General features: G+C 52.6%; 1 protein-coding gene across 6 annotated transcripts in view; it reads left to right on the top strand.

Annotated features, from left to right (window-relative positions):
- Positions 1–16,443, top strand: part of MANBAL (mannosidase beta like) — a 31,565-nt gene extending 15,122 nt beyond the window's left edge. For 4 of the 6 annotated variants that reach the window (XM_066387860.1, XM_066387861.1, XM_066387863.1 and 1 more), the window contains one exon: positions 11,411–12,113. In XM_066387860.1, the coding sequence (XP_066243957.1) occupies positions 11,411–11,518 (108 nt within the window). In that variant the 3' untranslated portion in view covers positions 11,519–12,113. Of the gene's footprint in view, positions 1–11,410; positions 12,114–14,526 lie in introns of those variants that run through there. The other 2 variants (XM_066387866.1, XM_066387865.1) reach the window with 2 other exon arrangements.
- The last annotated feature ends 6,481 nt before the right edge of the window (positions 16,444–22,924 follow it).

Genomic DNA, 22,924 nt, shown 5'->3' with positions numbered 1-22,924 from the left:
ATCTTTGAACATATATGTTTATATATTTAATATGTTTTAATTAATTTTAGGTTTTCTTCTTTTTTTTAAATGCTCAGATGGTCTCAGTGAGAGCTCTGTCAAGTTGTGTGAAATATTGTCAGGGAGAAATATTGACCAGACAGGCTATTAGAGACTCACTGCCCAGGGTTTTTACTGGGGACAGGTCACATATGTCCCCTCTGCTCCCCACAGACCAGAATTCCGGACTTCCAGAAGGCAAGCCCACACTTCATTGTTTGCACAGACAGTTTAGACACAGGGAGCGGCTGTGATCAGTTCTGGGAATGGTAGGAAGCTCCCGAGGCCCCAGATGTTTAGACACAGGGAGCGGCTGTGATCAGTTCTGGGAACGGTAGGAAGCTCCCGAGTCCCCAGACACCGGCCCAGGGCCACCCTACAGGCCGCCTTTTCCAAGGGCAGCACTTGTTCTGTAATGTTGACCCTCTTCTGCACACCTGCGATGTACTTGCAGTTTTAAAATGACTATGTCGTTTTTCACTACTCACAGTAAGACTCAGAATAAAATTTAAGATTTCTTTGTGGTTCTTTTTGGGCCCCCAGATATGTCCAGTAGAGTTGTCTATCAGAGTACTGTATATGTTTAGTAATTCTTGTCTTCATGTAGGAATACTCCCAGCGTGACATGCAGTTAGGTTCATTAGCTTTATTTTTTTTTTATTTGTTTGTTTTTTTAATTAATTTATTTATTTTAGAGAGGAGGGGGGAGATAGAGAGAGAGAGAGAGAGAAGAGGGAGGAGCAGGAAGCATCAACTCCCATATGTGCCTTGACCAGGCAAGCCAGGGTTTTGAACCGGCAACCTCAGTGTTTCCAGGTTGACGCTTTATCCACAGCACCACCATAGGTCAGGCTTATTTTGTTTTATTTTAGGTTTTTTATTTCTCTTTTGATTTTAAAAATTATAGAAAACATTTATATATGACATTTCCCAAAATCAAAACTGTATAAGAAGATGTAGTCACAGAAGTTTCCTTTAAACTCAGTATCCTCCCCCTGTTCCCTCTCCCCCATCCTTTCCTATGGGTAACCATTTTTATTATTTTGATTTATCCTTCCCTTGTTTCTTTTTGAAAACATACACAAATGCATATGTGTGTGATAGCTATACTTATATCCCCTCTCTGATCCGCACAGGTAGCATACTATTAAACACAGTCTCACTGAACCACATGCACCGTATTCCAGCGGCCCGTATATCTGGGAGGTGACTGTGTCTCAGAGGTCGTGCTGGTGTCGCTGGGAGATAGGTGAGGGTTTACTTGATGCAGTGGGGACCTGGCGAAAGAGTAGACCCGGGTGCAGGTGTAGAAGGAGTGTGCTGAGTTGTTTTAAACAGGTGCCTTCAAGATGGAAGGAGTGTGCTGAGTTCAGTTTTATTTTTTATTTTTTATTTTATTTTTTTTAAATTTATCCATTCATTTCTTTTAGAGAGGAGAGGGAGAGAGAGAGAGAGAGAGAGAGAGAAGCGGGGGAGGAGCTGGAAGCACCAACTCCCACATGCGCCCTGACCAGGCAAGCCCAGGGCTTTGAACAGGCGACCTCAGCATTTCCAGGTCGACGCTCCATCCACTGCGCCACCACAGGTCAGGCCTGAGTTCAGTTTTAAACAGGTGCCTTCAAGATGGACAGGTAGGGCCTGACCAGGCGGTGGCGCAGTGGATAGAGCGTCGGACATGGATACGGAGGACCCAGGTTTGAGACCCCCGAGGTCGCCAGCTTGAGCGCGGGCTCATCTGGTTTGAGCACAGCTCACCAGCTTGGACCCAAGGTCGCTGGCTCGAGCAAGGGGGTTACTCGGTCTGCTGAAGGACCACGGTCAAGGTACATGTGAGAAAGCAATCAATGAACAACTAAGGTGTCGCAAGGAAAAACTAATGATTGATGCTTCTCATCTCTCTTCGTTCCTGTCTGTCTGTCCATATCTATCCCTCTCTCTGACTCTCTCTCTGTCTCTGTAAAAAAACAAACAAACAAAAGATGGACAGGTAGGTCAGTGTCAGAATAACCTGGGCTGAGTGTTGATCAACATTTGGGAGCTGACCAGATGTCACCGAAGCTGTGGGAGGGGGTGTGGTCTCATAAGGAGGGAACTGGGGCGAGATGAGAAGGGGGCCCAGGAGAGCCTTGAGGAGCTCCTGTACTTGGGGACCAGGCAGGGAGGAGCAGCCACTGAGGGCGGGGACAACCTTGGTGGACCGGGACAAGCCAGCGGTGTCTGGGTTGTTCTGTCCATCCCTATTTCTCATCCTGGTCATGAGTGGAGTATTTCCACCCACAGTTGTATCACATTCTAAAAACATAATCCCTGTGCTCTGGGGTTCTGTCCTCAGACACGATATGCTGTTGGGCATTACAAATAACAAACGTTCTTATTGTCATTGGCCACCGATGAAGCCCGCTGAGTCCCCAGGGAGGGAGGTGACGCGTGTTCTTGTTTGACAGGCAGAGATGTAGAGTCAGAGGTGTGTGGCCTTTTGGAGAGTTGCTGCTCATCCCCCTTGTGTCTTAACCCTTTGAGGCTCTCCCAGAGGCCTGAGCCAGCCCAGCAAGCTGACCCCGGGGTGCTGAGGGGCACAGTGACTTGAGGTCTTTTGAGGCAGGGAGTTGACAGAAGGTCCACTGTCTGCCTCCACTCCTCCTCCCCTCCCCCTCCCCTTCCCCTCCTAGCCTGCCATTTAGAGGTTAATTTGGGACAACCTCATCTTTTAAAATATAGAAATATAGTCCATAAGCTTTTATTTTAATTTATCTTGCAGTTTCAGGGAGTAAGGCTCACACAAGTGAATGGTCTTCATAACTGAAGCGTACTGTTTTAGCCTCCCCCCCAGTTTTTCAGTGGACCAGTAGGAGAAAATAGAATTCCGTTCAGTTAACTTTTTATTGGTGCGTTACACCAGCGAAGGGCCCCCCAAACATGCAGGGTTCTAGTGCCAGCTCTCCTCTGCGTGCTCTCGGGACGCCTGCAGCCCTCTCCCTCCTCCAGCTCCTGCAGGAACGGAGGAGACTCAGTACTTCCTGTGCGCACACAGCCTGGCAAAGGGAGGTGAGTGCCGAGAGCCTACTTCCAGGCTGAGCCTAGCGGCCAGCTGGGATTTGGAATTTGGATGGGGAGGGAAATGATGGGGGTTTTCACTTGAGGCTCAAGAGCTCTGAGGAAGGGAGGCAGCCTGTGGGAATGGGGACAGCTTGTGGGACACCAGGCAGCCCAAGGACAGCAGGGAGGCACCTGGGAGTGGAGGGTGGCTGGAGGTGGGAGAGGCCCCGTGGGGTGGGAGGGCCCAGAGAACAGTCCCGCTCTTCTGGCCTTGTCGCCTAGGGCAAGATCATCTCTCCTGCGGGGCCTATAGAAAGAAACAAGGTTTGTTAGTGGCTTTTTGGGTCAGAAGATAATATTTTTGGCTCCAGATGATGGGAAAGCCTTTGAAAAGCAAAAGAATGTCTTTCCTGTTGTTCCAGTAAGCTGATTTTTTGCAACTAGTTTATGACTTCAGTACTTCAGTGCTTAGGAGATTATTTGAAAGCTCTTTTGGGGGTAATCAGGGAAGAAAAAAGGAACACATACAAATGTTTCCCACCCTACCCCCTAGTAGGAGCAAGAACCAGTTGGTAAAATCAAAACCAAAGTCCCTAGAATCCTGAGTCAAATGAGGACTTCTCTTTTTCCTCACTGACACCTCATTAAACCAAGACCCGAGAAAACAAACATTTGCTTGAGCCTGGGCTGCTCCCATTGAGATCCTGATTCAGTTCTCTGAAGCCCTGGGCCAGTGTTTTCTTAGTGCCCAGGTGATTCCTCAGACCGTTTCCAGAAGCACAGACCAGCTTGGGGAGGACAGGAGGTGCTCAGCTCTACGTGGGTTAGGTGTGAAATAACAGCGAGACATCCCAGTGGCCGAGGGAGAGCCAGTGAGGAGTTGGTAATAGAGACCTGGGAATTATTTTATCAACATAGCATTATTCCTTGAAACCCTGAGAATGAATGGCTGAGCTTTTCAAGGAAAATTACAATTCAGGAGGGGCCTGAATTAAGGCATTGCCCGAACTTCTGAAATAACTTCCGGGCAGTGTAGGTTTGCTGAAAAGATGGGGGTGCTGGGCCTCTGGAAGGGGTGGGACCCGGGGAACCCCACTGCTCACCCTCTGCATCTGCTCTGCCTCTCCCCTGCCTGTGTCCTGCCTTTGCCTTCTCTGACCCGGGCCCTGCCTCCCTGTGCATAGTCGCTGTGGTCCAGAAGAGACGTGGGCACCGACAGCTCCCAGAGCCACTGTCCCTCAGCGGCAGCATCTGGAGGCCGCCTTATTGCTTGGTCCCCGTTTTGACATCCCCAGGGAAGGACCCAGCAAGGGACAGCTTTGGCCAGTGTGGGGGAGGCGAGGGTCCTGTGGAGTGACCTCTCTGGTTGGAGGAAGTCAGCTCTCAAAGGAGCAGGAGTGCTGTGCAGACAACAGTGGGGGCTCCATTTTTCTCGCTTTCTCTGCAGACCAGGCAAGGCAGAGGACCAGGAGGCAGTGGTCTCCCTGAGAAGCGGCCAGTAGCTCAAGGAGAGCACAGGGAGAACCCGTCCCCACAGAGACTGGGTGAGGAGGACAATGGGGATTGCAGAGAAGCCACTCGGTGTGACAACGGTGCTGTGCTCAGGCCTTCAGAGCCTGGGTCAGTAGCACGGAGTTCTTCTCAGGGAGCTCAGGAGTCCCTAGGGGGGCTCCCTAGACAGGCTTTAGAAGCCCGCGAGCGCCCTGAAATCATGTACAAAAGTGTGAGGTTTTCACGTTCAGGCATATTTTCTGGGGAGAGTCTGAGTGGAGTGCCATAGTCTGAAGAGGCAGGAGCGCGGTCCCCGAGTTCCGGGAGTGGGTACAGGGCGGCACCGGTCGGGGTCGCTTCCCCCTCCCCGAGGGCCTGCCCGAGCGGCTGCCAGGCCTCCTCTGGACTGGGTGCTGTGCAGAATGCCCAGCCGCTCAGCCCTCAGGGAGCGGGTGTTGACTTGGAGTTCAGCGACTCATGCAGCAGATAGTAATAGTTTATCTGGCAGTTAATCATAAACTCCCCTAGTAGTTTAAATGCTGACTGTTCTCATCTCTTCATACGTTTAGGTCACATCTCCCCAGCCACCAGGTACCTTCCCTTGCGCTCTGCTGTCTCTGATCACCATGGTCTCTTGTATTGATGGGGACTCTCTGTTGAAAGGTCAGAAGCGTAGTTCCAGCAGTTTCCCCAGAAAGAAACTGTATTGGCTCCTAGAACTGGGAATGTCACGGTGCAGCTTGCCCCAGAAGCTCCAAAGGCCTTCAGGGTTCTGTCTGTCCGTTGCTGGAGGCTGTCCTGCTAGTGTTGGCTTGTTCTCAGGACCTTGCCACGTGTCAGCAAGGTGCCACATCAGCCCGGTCTGCATCCTAAGGCTCATCATTTGCAAGCAGGACGAGCCATTCCTCTGCCCATGCCCACTTTCCAAAGTCACCGAATGTGTCTGCTTCACATACTCGCACCTCGCCCCACAGGTGGGAAGGGGCAATGGGGACCATTTCTGCCAGGCCAGCTTTCACTGGGAACTCCTGTGGCCACCGCGACTGAGAGTCCTTCCAGAGCCACATGGTTGAGGAAAGGGCAGGGCCCAATGGAAAGGAGGTGCTGGGCAGACCCAGCGTTGTGACCCGGTGGAGGGGAACCCACCAGAATGGATGGCAGGTGTGATGGGTTTCACAGTCACCAGAAAGCCCCGCGGTGTTTGCACCTGGGACCAGTGTTTGGATAGCACCTTCCCCGGCGCAGTGGGGAGTGGACTGGAAGTTTAGGACCCTGCTGGAAAATTCTGCATAGAGGGCCTTGATTTTAAACTAGGTCCCCAATTACCAGTAAAGGCTGCCCTAGTAAGTAATTAACCTGGGCAAATGTATACCCATTCCCAATATCCCAGGAGACAGGCTTGCACAACCAACCGTGCAGTTCTGCCCTGTATTATTTTGAAGCATGGGAGGAGTTTGCAGTTGAATTGGGTGGCTGGGATTTTTTTTACTTAATGAGCCGTCTCAGACATTGCTGTGTGGTAGGCAGGGTGAAGGTGTAAACATGGTCCCGAGGTGTGTACCAGCTTGTGGGAGACGGCTGGACACACAGGGAGCCACAGACAGCTGGTGGGAAGGGCCTGTGTCCTGCTGAATTGTGTCTGGAGTGAGCTCCCGAGACTCTCCTCACTAATCACAGCCCTCCTCGCTGCCGGGCGCATCCTGGACACGGGGTCTGCTTTTGCCCTGTTGTGCCCACATGGATGGCCTTCCCAGCTCCCTCTCGTGGCCAGTGCCAGTTCCACCTCTGCAAGGTCTTCTTGGCCCCACCCTGCCCAGGCCCCGGGCAGGAGTGCACAGCGGGCAGCAGGACCTTCCACACGAGCCCCCCGGGCCTGGGTGCTGGCCCACCGTCCCCTCCCTGTGCCTGTGCCCGGAACTGTGACTGGGGCGTTCACGCCCAGCCCACAGGGTTCTGGAGGACAAAGTGAGACGAGGTGGGCAAGGGCACCTGAGCCAGCACAGTGGTCTCCTCTCCCTGGACCACCGTGGAGGAACGCATGGGCTCAGGCTGTGCGGAATGACGCGTGGTCCTGACTTATAGGGCCGAAGCCACTGTGCTGTATGGTGGGAATGATGAAATCCCGCATGTGTTCCCGCTGGAAGGGCTGTGATGCTTTGTGGCACAGACTTGGTCATCGGGCCCTGATGAATGGCAGCAATTTTCTGGCCCCATAGCTGTTGTGGAGCCGCTTCATTATTGATGAGCACCGAGTCCACAGAGGATGTCCCTGCAGGCCCAGGGACTCCTGGCAGGAGAGGTTTCCCTTTACTCCTGACAGTGAGATTGTCGAGGAAACTTAAACCTTGCTTCAGAGGAGAAGTGTTCCCGGATGTACAAGTGGGGCTGTAACTGTCAGCGTCTGCACTCCGCCCGGCTTGTGCCAGCGACATGCTGTTGAAGAGAAACCGGAAGTCTTCCGTTTGTTCAGAGTCATTCTTGCCAGCCAAGGCTTTGGAGCTCCAGCTCTGTGTGGCTGGGACCCCAGTAGCCTAATCGTGTGTGTAACAGCTGCCTTGGCTTCCCTACAACTTGGGGGGAAGGCAGCTGTGCCCCATTGGGCCAGTCTCTGAGTCTCGGTGAGCCTTGTTTCCTCACCTGGGAAAGGGAGCTGACAGTGGCCGGCTGGTCGGGGTGAGGGGAGGCTCACTGGCTGACGTTTGTGAGGCACCCACGCGGTGCACATCACTAAGTGTGCGTGCTCGTCTTCACTGCCCTAGTGCCCAGCGCTGACCCTGTACACCTGGGTGTGGATAGATGGCTGGCGGGTGCCGAGTGCCCGTGCCGAGCGGGAAAGGGAACAGTGCCTGCGGGGTGCTGGCTGCGCAGGAGCCCAGAGGGACAAGTGGCTGCATGAGGGGGTGTGCCCCGAGACAGGGTCGAGGCTGGGGCGGCACCCCCGGAAGCCACGCTTCAGCTCTCTTGGAGTTTGCCCTGTATTGAGAGAGAACCAGCAACACCTGTAAAGCAGAAAACAGACATGGCCTCCTAAGACAACAGTTTTGGGTTCTGAAAGCAGTGTGGCAGGTGGCGAGGAAAACCTGTGGGAGGCTCATAGCACGAGAGGCAGCGGGAGACTGTGGGCTCTGACCTGGCACCGCGGTTTGTGCCCAGGGGACCGTGTGGGAGTGAGAGCCCGCTGGGAAGCGGATTGGACAGGCCCCGGGGCAGGTCGGCTGTGGGGCACCAGGGAACGGCGAGAACTCAGGAGTGACTCGGAGCTGTCGGGCTTGGGTAGCCGTGGGAGACAGTGCCAGAAACTGAGATGGGGAAGAGAGTGGGAGGTCGGGGTGCGGGGACACTAACACGCTCAGATGACTCGATGACTGATATGTACACACACCCACGGAGGACTGCTTTCATCTGTGAAAAATAAAGCATGACTCGAGGGGCACTAACACAGCCTTCCTGACTCCTGCAGGGGCTTTAGTCACAGACAGGGGGCTCTGAGTGACCCACTGACAGATAGAATGGAGACAAGCTGTCCTTGTCCTTCTGTGGTCACCTGTGGTTCCAGGAGCTACCACACAGAGCCAAAGTAGATTTCAGTTCTCAGATTCTCCATCTCCATAGCCCCGAGGTCCCTTGGAAACCTGGGAGAGGCTTTGCTGTATATAACCATGAAGGGCTTAGGTTCAAATCCTGGCTCTGCCACTCACCAGCTGAGACCATAGCCAAGTCTCTGAGTGTCTCTTCTTTCATCTGTACAGTGGGGCTCATTCGGGCACTTCGTGAGGCTAAAATATGTCCAGGCCATGGAACACAGGGCCTGGCGTATTGTAAATAATGAGCAGCTGCTGTGGCGGCGGCTGCTGCTGTTATTATTATTACTGGCTGCTATGTCTAGGCGTATATGCTTCATGGTATGTATATTGGGTTTAAAATCTGCCTGTCTTCTGTCCCCAAGGAAGAAGTGCGGCCTTGTCTTAAGTTATATTTTCTTGATGATAAGCAAGAGTGACGTTCCCATGATTATGGGAGATCTTGCCTGTTCTTCACTTCATTCATTCATTCATTCATTCAGCAACCACCGAAGCTGCTCCCAGGCTCGCAGGGGAGCTCAGCAGGAGAACCTGTAACCGTGATGAACTAATAGTGGCATTGTAAGGTTCCCGGGAGCCCGGGGGTAGGGTGGAGGAGGAGACACGCTTGGCCGCGAGCAGAGGAGCAGGGAAGGCGGGCTGGCAGTGAGTAGGAGTATGGTCTTGGGCTGGGCCAAACCACAAGGAGGGCTTTCCTGGGAGGCCAAGGAAGGGGGGGTGTTCCTCTCATTCGGGGTGGCTAGCGGGAGCCCTGAGACCTGACCCAGTGTGGGGGGTGGAGAAGAGCACAGACGAGGCTGGGGAAGTGGCCCCGTAGGTGCCGTCCCAGGTGTGGGACACGGGGTGTGGGTGATGGGAAGCCACTGGAAGGCTTGAGACGAAGGCTTAAGACGAGGCGTCTGCACTGTGGAAAAACTGCTTTGGCAGGTATGCAGGGAATGGCGTGGAGAGCAGGGAGGCTGGTTAGCAGACGGGGAGTGAAGTCGGGACTTCGAGGCTAAAGAGAGGGCTGAGTCGAGGGGTAGAGGAGGGTGAACCAACAGGGCCAGGTGACTGACCAGACCGTGGGGCGGAGGGAGACTCAGCTCTGAGCTCCGAGTGGGTTCCACCCGGAGACCCTGACAGGCCTGGCAAGTTCCTGTGCAGGAACCAGTGGCCTGTTCAGGGCCTGTTTGCCCAGGGCACGCAGGGACACACTGGTTTCCAGGACTGTCAGGCGCTCTCTGGGTTTGGTTCCCAGCGCCCAGGTCCCCAAAGGCGTCGCTCCCCTCAGGGTTGCCTTAGACAGTAGCCTTTCCGCTGCGCTCTGCAGCCTGTGTACTTAACACACCGGCTTCTCTGAGGTTGTCTTGTTTGTTTGCTTTTCTAGTGGGCGCTTCGTTTTTGCCTAGTTACATAAACAGTGTCAGCACAGGGGGACAGACAGGCTGGGGGAGTCCAGGGCTGCTATCGGGGACTTGGCCAGAGGAGAGACCGGACTCCTCGTTGTCTTGGAAAGCTCACTCGTGGGTGCCTGGGTGGAGGCTGGGCCCTTCCATCTGGCGTCTCAGCTGGCGGGCGGAGAGGAGACAGTACTGGTGACGAGAGGGAGCTGACAGACCTCTGGACCAGCCTGCGGGCCAGGACTGGCCTCCCCGGCCGGCCGAGGTCCTGCCCCTGCTGTGGGGCGGAGGCCTGGGCCGGGGGCCGCTGGGTGAGCTGGGCGGACAGAGCTTAAAGCAGGCTGGAAGCTGGGAGTTGGCCAGTTAAACGGGAAAATATTTTTCTCTTCCAGAAAAAATGTGTCCCCTCCAAATATTCTTCGTCTTCTTTTTGTTTTTTTGTTATTTGATGGAAGAACACAAGTACCGAGAAACATTTTCTCACCACAGTGTCGGGGGCACCAGGGCCGTGGATGCTGTGGGCACTGCTGCCAGCCCGTCTCTCCCAGGACAGGGTTAGGGCTGGTGTCACCGATAGTTCAAGTTTTCAAGAAAGCTGTGAATTCAGATTTGAATGGGAAATCTCCCAATTGGCTTAAATTAAAAAAAAAACACCCAGAACTCTGTAGGCCAACGCCTGGCCTGTGGTGGCAAAGTGGATAGGGTGTCGACCTGGAATACTGAGGTCGCCAGTTCGAAACCCCGGGCACACAACGAGAAGCAGCCAGTGAACAGCTAGAGTGAAGCAACTACTTCTCATCCCACCCTCTACCCCCTCTGCAAAATCAGTAAATAAGATCTTATAAGAAAAGACAGCCCAGTTCTGCTGGTCCCGTGAAGTCCACTTGCGGGCGGATGAGGCCAGGGCGCCGCGGCTGGTGGTCTCTGGGTTAGGTGGGCCTTGCTGACGTCGTGCCTGGCTGGGGCGCTCCGATCTGTCACCCGGGGAGGAGGGGACACTCGACGGGACCGAGTCCTCTCCAGATTCTTCCAACATGAGCATGAGTGGCCGGAGCAGGCCGAGGCCCTTCCCCAGGGCCCACTGTTTATATCAGCCCCGGGAAGGCCGGGGTTGGCTCTGAACTTTTGAACTTGTTTAAAGCCGCAGAACCTTTGTTTAAACCAAGTCTTATAGGGAAGAAGTCACAATGTACACAACAGATGAAAACCAGAGCCCCTCTGGTCCTCAGGAGAGCCCGGGGCCCTGCCCGGAGGCTGCCCTCTGCCCTGCTCGTGGTGCCCCGCTGCCAGGTCCCAGGGAACCAGGCGGTGGCTGCCCCCGCCGGCCGGTGCTCTTCACGCCCCAGCCCTGGCCTTCTGCACGCTGGGCGGGAGGAGCAGGGGTGCAGAGCCAGCAGGGGAGCAAGCCAGAGTGAGGCTGCCCTGCAGCTGGCTCTGCACCCACATTCTGCCCAGACCCTGCCCAGGGCGCCAGCCAGGCACTGGGTGCAGCTACCTTTACCGAGTGCTTCCCGGGCATTTTTGCCTCCTCATGGTAGGCCTCCAGGGTGTGCGTTGCTGTTTCCATTTCACAGGCGGGTAAAGCAAGACACAGCAAAGGGAAACGAGTGGCCTGAGAGGTCACTTGGTTGGAATGTGGAGGGGCCTAGAGTCCACCCAGGCCTGTGAGGGTCCGAGGGCTGCGTCCTCCCTCGGGGCCTGAGAACTGCCCTGTTGTAGGGACTGTCCCGCGTGCGTGCGCATGCTGGGTCCCAGGCCTGACGGCCCCACCCTCGTGTTTCTGTGGCGTGCTTCAGTTCGCAGTCCCTTCAGCATGAGCTCATTGTGCCGGTGTCAGGCTTGGTTCGCCTAAGCAGGGCTCTTCGTTTTGTCACCACGCAGGAGGCAGAACCATCGGAACCCAGAAGTGGGGAGGTGACCAGGAAGCCCAAAGCTGCTGCTCCTTCCGCGAACAAGAGGCCCAAGAAAGAGGCCAAGAAGAAGCGTTAGAAGACGAGACCTGTGGAGCCAGGTGGGAGGGGCGAGGGTCTTGGGGGCAGCCCTCCGGGGACTCCGCGTCCTGTTCCCTCACCCTTTCCCGGGCTCAGAGATCTGGACAGTTGTCACAGTCCCAGGTCCCAGCTGGGCAAACCACAACTTCCTCTTCCTTCTGCTTCCTTCGATGGTTTAGAGCCAAGGGGACTGAGACACCCTGTGAGCAGAGGCTCTTAGAACTCTGTCTGTTCAGAAGTCGGGTCAGATTACAGTTATGTTTTCTTCCTTAATCATGGTGTCCAGCTGTCAGTCACTCGCCTGTGGATTTACACTACGTTTCAGAGCCATTGTCTAAAGCCGACAAGCTCCGCCCTCTCCCATGACCTGTGCCCTGCACACCTCCTGCTAACCAGTCACCTTTGTCTCCCCCACTTGTGCAATGGAGCCAGGCCTCACCTGTTTTGTGTAGGTCAAGACGCCATGGTCGCTAATGCAATGTCCCACGAATATCCCACGTCCTTCATCCCCCTCCCCCAATTCTTTCATCCCCTGACCGGTGTGGAAAAGTTTTTGGAGAAGCCAGCATCAATAAACTGTCCTGCATGCTGAACCTCCTGTGTGTCGTCTGCTGCTGAGGGGCGGGGGAGCCTGGCCCTGCCCTGGGGGTGGAGGGAGGGCTCACCCCGGGAGGAGTCGGCCGGCCCCTGGGGCTGAGGGCGGCCAGGGCTGGGGGCGGCTCTGGACAGAACGGCTCTGCAGCCATTCTGGGACAGCGTTTCAGGAAGGGCCAAGTCAACTGCTTCGTGTGGCCCTTGGTCAGTGGAAACACTGTGATGTCTGTGCGTGCGTTAGACTTCCCATTGGGACCAGGCCCCGCTCACTCCCCAGTCCTGGTGCCCGAGGGAGAAGCCGCTTGTCCTCAGAGTGGCTTCAGAAGAAGCAAGTGGAAGGCCTCACGTGGCATGGGGTGGGTCTCACAGGTCCAGCCACGTGCCCTGAGTCGACTTCCAAGAAAAAGCCTTGATTCTACAGTGACTGTGGTTGGCCCGGCTGGGTTCCGGCTTGCCAGACACTTTCCCCAACGTCAGGAGGAGGAGGCGGCGCATAGGGGGTGAGCGTCCACGGTCTCCGTGGCCGAGGGACCGAAGTCCTGACTGCTTGAGAGGGCTGGAATTCAGACTTGGGCCCACATCCACGGCCCTTTCCTGGTATGTCAGAAATACTCAGGGAGTGTCAACAGGCTCGATGCTGTCAGGGTCTCCGCACTGCTGCAGTGGGCCCGGCGTGGTCTCCCACCCAGTAGGCCCGACTCCCTTAAGTCACCTCCCATAGAGGCTGTTTGCCAGCGAACAGGCCTAGGAAGGCAGGGGTGTCCCCCCCTGCCCCACCCACCCCTCATTCCATACTGATTGTGGGCAGTTTGTAACGTTCGGCCCTCTTGGCTGCCCTTCCCTGGCTGGCCTCCCCACCACGGGGCTGTCCTCACAGGAGGGGCCCAGGTCTCAGGCCGTGGTCCTCTCATCTCCGCACGCACTCCCTTGAGTGTCGGGAGCCGATCCACTAATGCTGGCTAACTAGGTCACAGCAGAAGAAGATCCACAACTGCTGGTTGACAAAGTCACAGCAAAAGAAGATAGAGTCACCGCAGTAAAGACCAACAGCTGCGGGTTGACAAAGTCACCGCAAGGAAAGGCACGATACTTCCCCCTTTAATCTTTTGAATTAATCTGGCCTTATATTCCCCCCTTTTTCTGGGTGTGTGCTATTATTTGTGGCACAGGGATAATAGTACCGTACTTTCCCTGTAGATTTGTAGTAATTTCTTTGGAAATGAGACAGAAGGTGTAAGTTCCACAGAAAAGCCTGTAAGCCCCTTGAACTGGGCTCATAAACATAAGAGGCTGGCTATGATATCCCTCATAAAGGGTTAAGTTTGTAGGAGAATTTCTTCTTATTAATCATGTTAGAAAGAATATAGCTAGAACTTAGCTAGTGTATGAATATAGTAAATAAATAAAGTTTGACTAGACAATAGAATCTTAGGTAAGGTGTTATGGAATGGCCCGTTGCATGGCCTGAGATGGGAATGCAGTCAGCAAGAAAAGAATGTTTTGCTAAGAGAATTGTTTTATGACTGAAGGCAGTTGCTGGGCTTTCTCAGTAAGACACTCATGAGATTTATAAACTTTCCCAAAAATTCTTTCTTCTGATAATGAGAGGTATAGCGGGGGGCATCCATAGAAGCAATAGCAATTAATGTCTTCTGAAATTATGTTGCTACTAAGCTATCTTGCGAGTGCACTCTATATATCTTTAAGTAAAAGTTACTCTTAATGTTAAGTCAGTTTCTCAATGGGCAAGCCTTTTGTTATCTTGTGAGAAAAGCCAGGACACTGCATAAATTCAAGGCCATTTGCCTGAGCAAGCGGTGGTCATTTGCTAGTCCTTAATGATTTTGTCTGTTAATCTCTCTCTGCCCCTTGACTCACAACAACAGTAAAGTTGAGTTATTAGTTAGTACTAATCCTTTAAAAGCTTTTACCGATGTTGTCGCTATTCAAGTTATTTTTTAATTGTACTTTGAATGATTTGCCACCTGATTTGTAGTTTACAGATATAAATTAACTGTTATCTGGAAACATGTAAACATAGTGAAACAGAAGCAATGATTAATACCATGTAATTGTAACTTGGTGTGTGTGTATAAAAAAGGAGCTGTACTAGCATTTGGTAGAGATGCCTGGCAGTAAATGCTAAACTAGAGAATAAAGAGAAAGAAAAGAATTCGGCTCTCTCACTCGATTTCGCCGACGCCGTCTCCTCCTGTGGGACCCCTGGATCCCCCCCGGGGCTGGACCCTGGCACTTGAGGATCTCAGCCAGGCTTGTATCTGTCTTCCTACTCAGCATCTCCATTTGGATACAGTGTACATCTCAAAGCCAGTCCCTGATCTCCTACCAGCTGTCCCAGATCTGATCTTTTTGTGTTCTTCCTCATCTTAAAGAGCATTTTAATTCTTCCAGTTGCTCAGGACGGAAACCTTGAAGTCATCCTTGACTCCCTTCTTCCTGTGACGCTCCACTTCTGACCCTCATATAGCTCCTTGCGACTTGGACCTTCAAAGTCCAGAGTGAGACCTGTGTCATCACTTCCCTCCGTCACCACGGTCCAGCCACCATCACCTCACCCCGATACTGCAGCAGCCTCCTCACGGCTAGACTGTCCTCAGCATAACAGCCAAAGCAGTCGTGTTAAATCCTGTGAGATCACAGCCCCCACCCGCTCCCGTCTCACCGAGGTAAAGGCCAGGGTCCTCACTGGGACCCACAAGGGCCTCCCAGGGCCACTCCACCGTCACCTTTCTGACCTTGTGAGAGACCACACCCCCCTTGCCCACTCTGCTGCATCCTTGCTGGCGACCATCTTCCCAGACACGCCAGGGCCTTTGAACTGGCTGTTCGCACTTTCTCTAGATACTGTGTCTCAAGTGGTAGATGAACGGCCCCAAAAGATGTCTTCATCCTTATCCTCGGGACTGGTGACTGTGTGTCACTTTAACATGGAGAAAGGACTTTGCAAGTATGATTAAATGAAGGTTCTCAAGATGGGGAGATTATTCTGGATTATCCTGGTGAGCCTAATAAAATCACAAGGGTCCTTATATAAGGAAAAGAGGAAGGCGGGAAAGTCAGAAGATGGATGATGAGAGCATAAGTTGCAGTACTGTGGGGCCACGAGCCAAGGGATGCGGGCAGCTTCTAGAAGCTAAGACAGGACAAGGGGGTGGATCTTCCCTGGAGCCCCCAGAAGAGATGCAGCTCTGCCAACCCCCCGATTTTAGCCCCGCAAGACACCTTTGGAACTCCTGATCCCCCAAACTGTCCTGTACTGCATTTGTGTTGTCTTACGCCACGAAGTGTGTGTAACTTGTGACAGCAGCAATAGGAAGTGAATACAGCTTACTTCCTTCAGCTTATTATACAGGGATGCCTTCTCAAACCCAATTTATAATTGTAACCTTGCCCCCAAACTTCTTATCCCTCACCCCTTATTATTAATTTTTCTTCTGAGCACGTACCGTCACCTAATGTGCTGTGTCTTTTACTTTCTCTGTTGTCTTCTGCCTCGATGGGAATGTGAACTCTAAGAAGAAAGGGATTTTATTGTTCCTCCTTATAGACGAACCCCCAAGGCCTAGGAGAAGGCCTGGCACGTAGCAGGTGCTCAGCGAGTATTTGTAGCGTGGATGATATTAGGAGAAGGTGGCCTGCCCTGAGTACAGCTTAGTGAAGAAACGTTCCGTGCCCCCAGACGTTCCGTGCCCTGTTCCCCGGATGAGGACGTGGAGGTGGCTGGAACGGGCCTGGGCAGCCGGGTTCCATCGCCCACTCTCTGAGTCATCCTGATGTTTCCCCCCCTTCCTGCTCTGAATTCTCAACGAGGGCTCTTGGGGAGTGGGGTAGATTGGGCCCAGGTTCTGGAGGCATCACTGCCCAAAGGACTGTCTTGCTAATGGTTAAATGATAGGGTGAGGCTTTTTAGAAAAAAACGTGATGCCTTGGCCAGAGAGCTAGGTTGGTTAGAGCGTCGTCCGGAAGCATAGAGGTTGCTGGTTCGGGCCCTGGTCAGGGCACATCAGGAGCAGCTCGATGTTACCTGTCTCTTTCCCTTCCTCTCTCGCTAAAATTCATAAAAAAAAATCTTATTCAGGTGAATAAACATAAAACGAACTATTTTAAAGTGTACAATTTGGTAGCATTTAGTACATTCACAATGTTCCAAAATCACCAACCCTATCTAGTTTCAAATGAATTTTGTCACCCCGAAAGGAAACTCCATTCAGCAGTCTCTCCCCATCCCCCTCTGCCCTGAGCTCCTGACGACCACCAATCTACTATCTCTTTATAGGTATAGATTTACCCATTCTGGATATTTTGAATAAATGGAATCACACACAATATGTGACCTTTTATGTCTGGCGTCTTTTACTTAGCAGGATGTCTCTGAGGCTCCTCCATGTAGCATGTATCAAATCAGAATTTTGTTTCTTTCTATGGCTGAATATCGTGTGTGTGTGTGTGTGTGTGTGTGTGTGTGTGTGTGTGTTTAGAAGGCAGTATGGTAAAAGAGATTTTGAACTTGATTCCATGGAGATGTAGCTGTGTGGTGTTAGGCAAAGGAATTCACATCTCTGAATTTTGAAGTCTACCAAATGGAGATCATAGAACAACCTTGCAGGGCTATTGTAAAAACTAGACACGCTGTGTGTATGTATGGTGCCTAGAGCAAATAGTAGGTAGTTTATAAATGGGAGCAATGAAAACAGTTATTCTCAATCCAGAACAAAATGATCATTAAGACATTCTGGGCCCCCTGGCTGGTTTGCTCAGTGGATAGAGTGTCACTCCAGTGCGCCAAAGATCATGGGTTCCATCCCTGATCAAGGCACATATGAGAAGCAGCCAGTGAGTGCACATCTAAATGGAACAAGTAAGTGAAACAGCAAGTTGATGCTTCTCTTTCTCTCCCTCTCCTTTACCCCCTCCATCAAGTCAATGGAAAAATTAAAAAAAAAAAATAATAACAACCAACCATTCTGACCTGACTGTGGTGGTGCAGTGAATAGGGCATTGACCCAGAACGCTGAGGTGTCCCTGGTTTGAGACCTGGAGGTCACAGGATTGAGTCACAGGCTCATCCACCTTGAGTGCAGGGTCACCGGCTTGAGCCTGGGATCATCGATATGATCCCATGGTCACTGGCTTGAGTCCAGAGGTCGCCGGTTGAAGTCCAAGGTCGCTGGCTTGAGCATGAGGTCACTGCCTCCTCCACCCCCACCTGCGTCAAAGCGCATATGAGAAGCGATCAGTGAACAACTAAGGTGCTGCAACTATTGAGCTGATGCTTCTCATCTCTCTGCCTTTCTTTCAAAAGGAAGAAAGAAAACATTCTAACCCAAGCCAGCCACGGTCTTGGCTTCCTCGTAAGATGAGCACGTCCTTAGCCCCACAGTCCTGGGAAACCAGAGTTCAGGGAAGGGTTCCAAGGCTGAGCTCACGCTTGCTTTTGTAGTTGGAGAGCTCTTCAGATTTCTAGTAGATTTTGCCATCAGTTTTTCCCTTTCTCATTTATTCAGCAGTCCTTCACAGCGTGGGGGCTGGAAGCTGCGTGGCCGCTAAGGGGAGAGGAACTGCCTTTAAGACAAAATTTGAAACAAACTCATGAAAGGGGCTCATTAGTCATCAGGGAAACGCAGACTGAAACCACAGCGCAATCCAGAGTGACGGAAATCAAAAAGACTGACCACAGCAAATGTTGGGGAGTGTATGGAGTGACTGGAACGCTCAAGGGTTGCTGGGGGAAGTGTGAAACGGTCCGGCCAGCTTTAGAAGTCCATTTGGGAGTTTCTTTATAAAGTTCAACACGGATCTACCCTGTGATCCAGCATTCCACTCCTGGGTCTTTACCCAAGCGACATGAAAATATGTATCCATGAAAGTCTTGTACTAAATTCTACAGTGTTCGTAGCAGCTTTCATTGCAGTGGGCAAAAACTGGAAGTAGCCCAGACTCTGATCAACAGAATGGCTACACTAGTGTGCGTTCATACAGTGAAATACTACACACCGTAAAGCAATGATCTACTCATACACCCTATAACATGAATGAATCTCAAGACTATTATTTTCAGGAAAAGAAGCCAAACGTCCCCACAAATAGATACAATGCATACAGTCTAGTTCTATTCATAGCGAATTCTAACATAGACAACCTGGGGTGATAGAAATCAGACCGGGGTTCCTGGGAGGATTGACGAGGAAGGGCCATGAGAAAGCTTCCTGGGTAATTGCAGTGTTCTGTCTCTTGATGTGCAGTCATCAAAACTGAGTGTTTAAGATCTGAGCACTTCATTATGTGTAAATTTCACCTTAACAAGAAATATTCAGCCTGACCTGTGGTGGTGTAGTGGATAAAGCATCGACCTGGAAATGCTGAGGTCACCGGTTCAAAACCCTGGGCTTGCCTGGTCAAGGCACATATGGGAGTTGATGCTTCCAGCTCCTCCCCCCTTCTCTCTCTCTGTCTCTCTCTCCTCTCTCTCCCTCTCTGTCTCTCTCTCCTCTCTAAAAATGAATAAATAAATAAAAAAAAATTAAAAAAAGAAACATTCCTGTGGGCCAGGTAAGTAAGCTATGTGCTTCATACACATCATGTCATTTAACCTGCCAGCAAACCCCACGAGTTAGATATTATGGTCGCTGCTTTAGAGATGAGAAAACTCAGAAAGGTTAATCAACTTGCTTCAGGACACACAGGTAGAAAAAAGAGAGTAGAACCCAGGCAGTGTGTGACCTCCAAAGCCCATGCCTCTAGGGCCCCTTCTTCTGCCTCAACACGTTCTCTTCCCTACGATTTTTACAGACGGGGAAACCAAGTCCTAAGAGGGCTGGAGACGTGCTCAATGCCCCTTCGGTCTCAAGTCAGAATCGAACAAGAACGCAGATCTCTTGAGCTTTCTTATTACATCACACCTTCTCGCTTGGGCAGAGAGGTCAAGCTCACTCCTACTTCTGCCTAGCTGGGGATTGGGAGCTAAAAGTACAATTTTTTAAAAGAGTTTGATACAACATTCATATTACCGGAGCCCAAACTCAGAGCGTGGATACCTTGCGACTTCAAAATGAGAGACTGAGTTTTCTATCTATCGTTGTAGATCTTCGTATCATTCTAGGTGGGTTTCCTGTGAATCCTGGAAGTTCACTGTTCAGCCTCTTGGTAATGAAACCGTGCTACCTGCCGGGGACCCCTCCAGACTCACCTGTTAACCTTTTCCCATGCCTTTTTGGCTGACAAGATGTCCGACCCCTCCAACATTCAGCGAGCTTCCCTGTGCTTTATTTGAGAGGAGCTCGCATGAGGTGCTCATAACCTCCCCCCCCCACACACACACTCCCCCAGTTGGAGTTCTGACGTGGGTTAATATCAGAAACAAGGAAAACGGCCCGTCTCGTTTGGTTTTATCTCGCATCCTATCGGTCAGCAACGTGCAGGGTGGCTGTCAGGCTCAGCCCGTTATGTTGAAAAAGCACTGTTCTCTCTGATGCTCTTAGAGGGGTACCACCCAGTGTTTTGGAAGCATTTGGCTCCAACCATGATCTTTTCCTTCCCCCAAATGCTTGGCTCTCTGGAAGGAAAAAATATGTGTGTCCCAGCTCCCTCAGCCTCTGTCCACTAAAGGGAAACTTCGTCTTAAATTTTCTTGGTCTCCCCTTTAAAAGTCGCAGAATGTATCTCACGGTCCGCCTTTTCTCTGGAACTGGCAAAGGGCGCTGTGAATCACCCTGCTTCTGGGAATGTTTTGCTCCAAGAGCTTAAGGGGGGGGGGTCAACAAGATGATAAACAGCCTCTTGAGTGATCTCTCCTCCCCCCACTGCGGGGCCTGGGGCCTATGACTTCACAGAAAGGGACCATAGCTGAGCTTCCAGAGGCTGCCCGGTCCAGCCCGGGTTTTGCAGACGCGGAAACCCAGGCTTTAGCCTTCGTGGAAGGCGAGCTGTGGCAGGATCAAGGCCCGTGTGAGGGTGATTCATCCCCGCTGATTGTGAGCCCCTGGACTGTGCCTTCACCGCCCCGAGCTTCAGCTTCCTCCTCTGGAAAATGAGGGCAGGAAAAATGGTGTCCTGCTGGTTTTCAACCATGTAGGGGCTCCCTGCATCTGTCAGGCTGCCTGGCGGAAATGCCGAGTCTGAAGTGTGGTACTCTGTCTTCCAAGCCAGAGAAGCATCAAGGCCTGTGGCCCTGCACCAGGCACCAAGCTGTTTATTTCCGTTGAAGTTGGATCAACAAACACACCTATGTCCACGCTCTGTCCAGACTTTGAGCTGGGCACTGGGGACACCAAGGTGGATCAGATGTGGCCCCTTCCTTCAGCCCGTAGGGCCAGGTAGACACAAAGACAATTATAAGAGACTGGCAAGCCTGGTGACGATTATGCCTAAGGGACTTTGGGATGCAGGCAGGGCTCTAACTCAGCCTGGAGAAGAGTCCCCGAAGGCTTCCTGGAGGAGGTGACAGTGTCAGAGGCTTAGCATCCTGTGGCACTGATCAAAGAAGGGGATGGCCTAATGCAATGAGACCTTGGGCAACTCCTTTGCCCACTCAGGGCCCAGACATTTGAGGCCCTGGCCCTGCTCATCTCCGACAGGCCCACGGTCCTCAGGGAGCATCAGGGTGCCCCACCGCCCTCTCAGCATTGATCAAGCCTCAGTTCAAGCTGAGAGAGGTGAAAGTGAGTCAGCCTTCCCTCCCCTGACCCTGTGCCTCGCCCATAGTCCACTGGAGAATTGCTGCAGGCAAGAGGGCTCTCAGTGCTAACAAAGGGCTTAGGCACGCTGTTGGCTGAACGACATTAAAAAGGAAATTATAATGCTTGACCAGGCAGTGGCTCAGTGGATACAGTGTTGGACTGGGATGCGGAGGACCCAGGTTCGAGACCCCGAGGTGGCTGGCTTGAGCGTGGGCTCATCTGGCTTAAGCATGGGGTTGCTGGCTTGAGTGTGGGATCATAGACATGACTCCATGGTCGCTGGCTTGAGCAAAGGGTCACTCGCTCTGCTGTAGCCCCCCTGGTCAAGGCACATATGAGAGCAATCAATGAACAACCAAGATGCTGCAACGAAGAACTGATGCTTCTCATCTCTCTCCCTTCTTGTCTATGTCCCTATCTGTCCTTCTCTCTGACTCTGTCTTTGTCAAACAAGAAAAAAACAAACAAAAGGAAATTATTATTCTGAAGCGTCTATCTCTCCAGCAAGCTGCTGGAGTTAGAGTCCCTGACCCGAGAGGGCGGGGCGGTGCCCCAGGATCCTGAGCCCCTGTTAGCTGCCCCGCCTCTCCGCCCTTATCAGCCGGGCTTAGCTCCTGGGCAGCGTGTGGCCTCCTTGCTCTCTCCACCTCCTCTTCTCCCATTCCCTCCAGGACCTCCTGTGATCCAACTCCCATGCCCGCCTCCCCTGCACCCACACTGCCTGGGGTCAGCTACAGCTGCCCTGGCTCAGTCCCCCAGACCCTGTCATCGCTGTCTTCTCCCCCGGCAACGTCAACGTCAGGCTGACCTAGAAGAAACCCCTTCGGAGGCCTCTTCCTGTAGACTTTTAGATGTGAGGGCTCCTTGGGGCTCTACATGGCTTTCTCTTCATCCCGTACACAACGTCCTACTATGAGCCTCAGTTTTCTTAACTGTGAAATGGGCATAATAATAGTTCCTTTTCCAAGACGTTGATGAAGGCACTAAATGAGTTAATATACAGAAGGCACTTCGTGCCTGAGTGTGTTCAGTAAGTGTTGGATGAATAGTACTAGTTTTTTTTTTCCCAGCATCTCCATAGATACGTAATAAATTTCTTCAACATAATTTGGCCAAAACTGAACTCTTGACTCCCCCGCCCCCAGCATGCTCCTCCTCAGGCTTCCCCATCTCAGTAAATGACAACTCCATCCGCTCGCACCAGAAGCCTGCGGATCGATGTTGATTCCACCCTCTCCGTCCACCCACGCTGCTGATCCAGGCGAGGACTGTGAGGCGCTTCCTCCCAGCGCACTTGCGTCATGCACGGCTCACCAACCCCCCTGCTGGGGCTGAGCCACGTTCACCCCTCCGAGGGCTTCCCGGCTTCCTTGCTGGCCTCCCTGCCTCCACCTGCCCTCTTAATCCTCCCCCATTCAGCTGCCAGTGGGATCTTTCAAAACCATACATTGGATCGCGTCACCCCTCCTTGCCTAACATCCACAGGAGCCTCCCAGTGCCTTTAAACAAAGGTCAGGTCCCTCGCCACTGCCCTGGCGGCTCCAGGTCCTCTCATGGGCTCTAGCTTCTTCTCCCATGATCCCCCCACCATTGTGCCACCCAGACCAATGCAAGCCAGTTCTCACCTCGGCACCTTTGCCTGAACGCTCTCCCCATCTTCCGAGAGCCACTCTTCCATCCTTCAAGCGTCAGCTAAAACACACCTCCTCTGAGAAGCCCTCCCTGACCTCCTGTCTTTGCTCCCTGCTCCATCCTGTCTCCTGTCCTAGCAGGTAGCACAACCTGTATTTCTGCAACAATAGCTGTGTTCCCTGATTTACCTACCGCCTGTCACACCAGCCTGTGAGCTTCACTGTGGCCGGGGCTGTGCGTATTTTATCAACCAGCGTGCCCTCCCCCGACAGTGAATGTTTTATCAACCCCCAAGGCCTCAACCAGACCTCCAGACCTGGGCTCTGTACCTTGGGGAAGTTTCTCACCCTCTCTGGGCCTTGAGTTTCCAGTGCCCTGCAGGTAGAGGGGTCTGGCTGGTGATGGATGACTCCTCCCCCCTGCCCTGGCCCACGCTGCCCAGACTGGCCCTTCCCCTGCTGTTCACTTCTCAGGCATGTTCT

The sequence above is a fragment of the Saccopteryx leptura genome, chromosome 5 (genome assembly GCF_036850995.1).
Source record: "Saccopteryx leptura isolate mSacLep1 chromosome 5, mSacLep1_pri_phased_curated, whole genome shotgun sequence".
Taxonomy (NCBI): domain Eukaryota; kingdom Metazoa; phylum Chordata; class Mammalia; order Chiroptera; family Emballonuridae; genus Saccopteryx; species Saccopteryx leptura.
The sequence above is the reverse complement of the archived record's forward strand: the minus strand, read 5'-3'. Positions and strand labels throughout refer to the sequence as shown.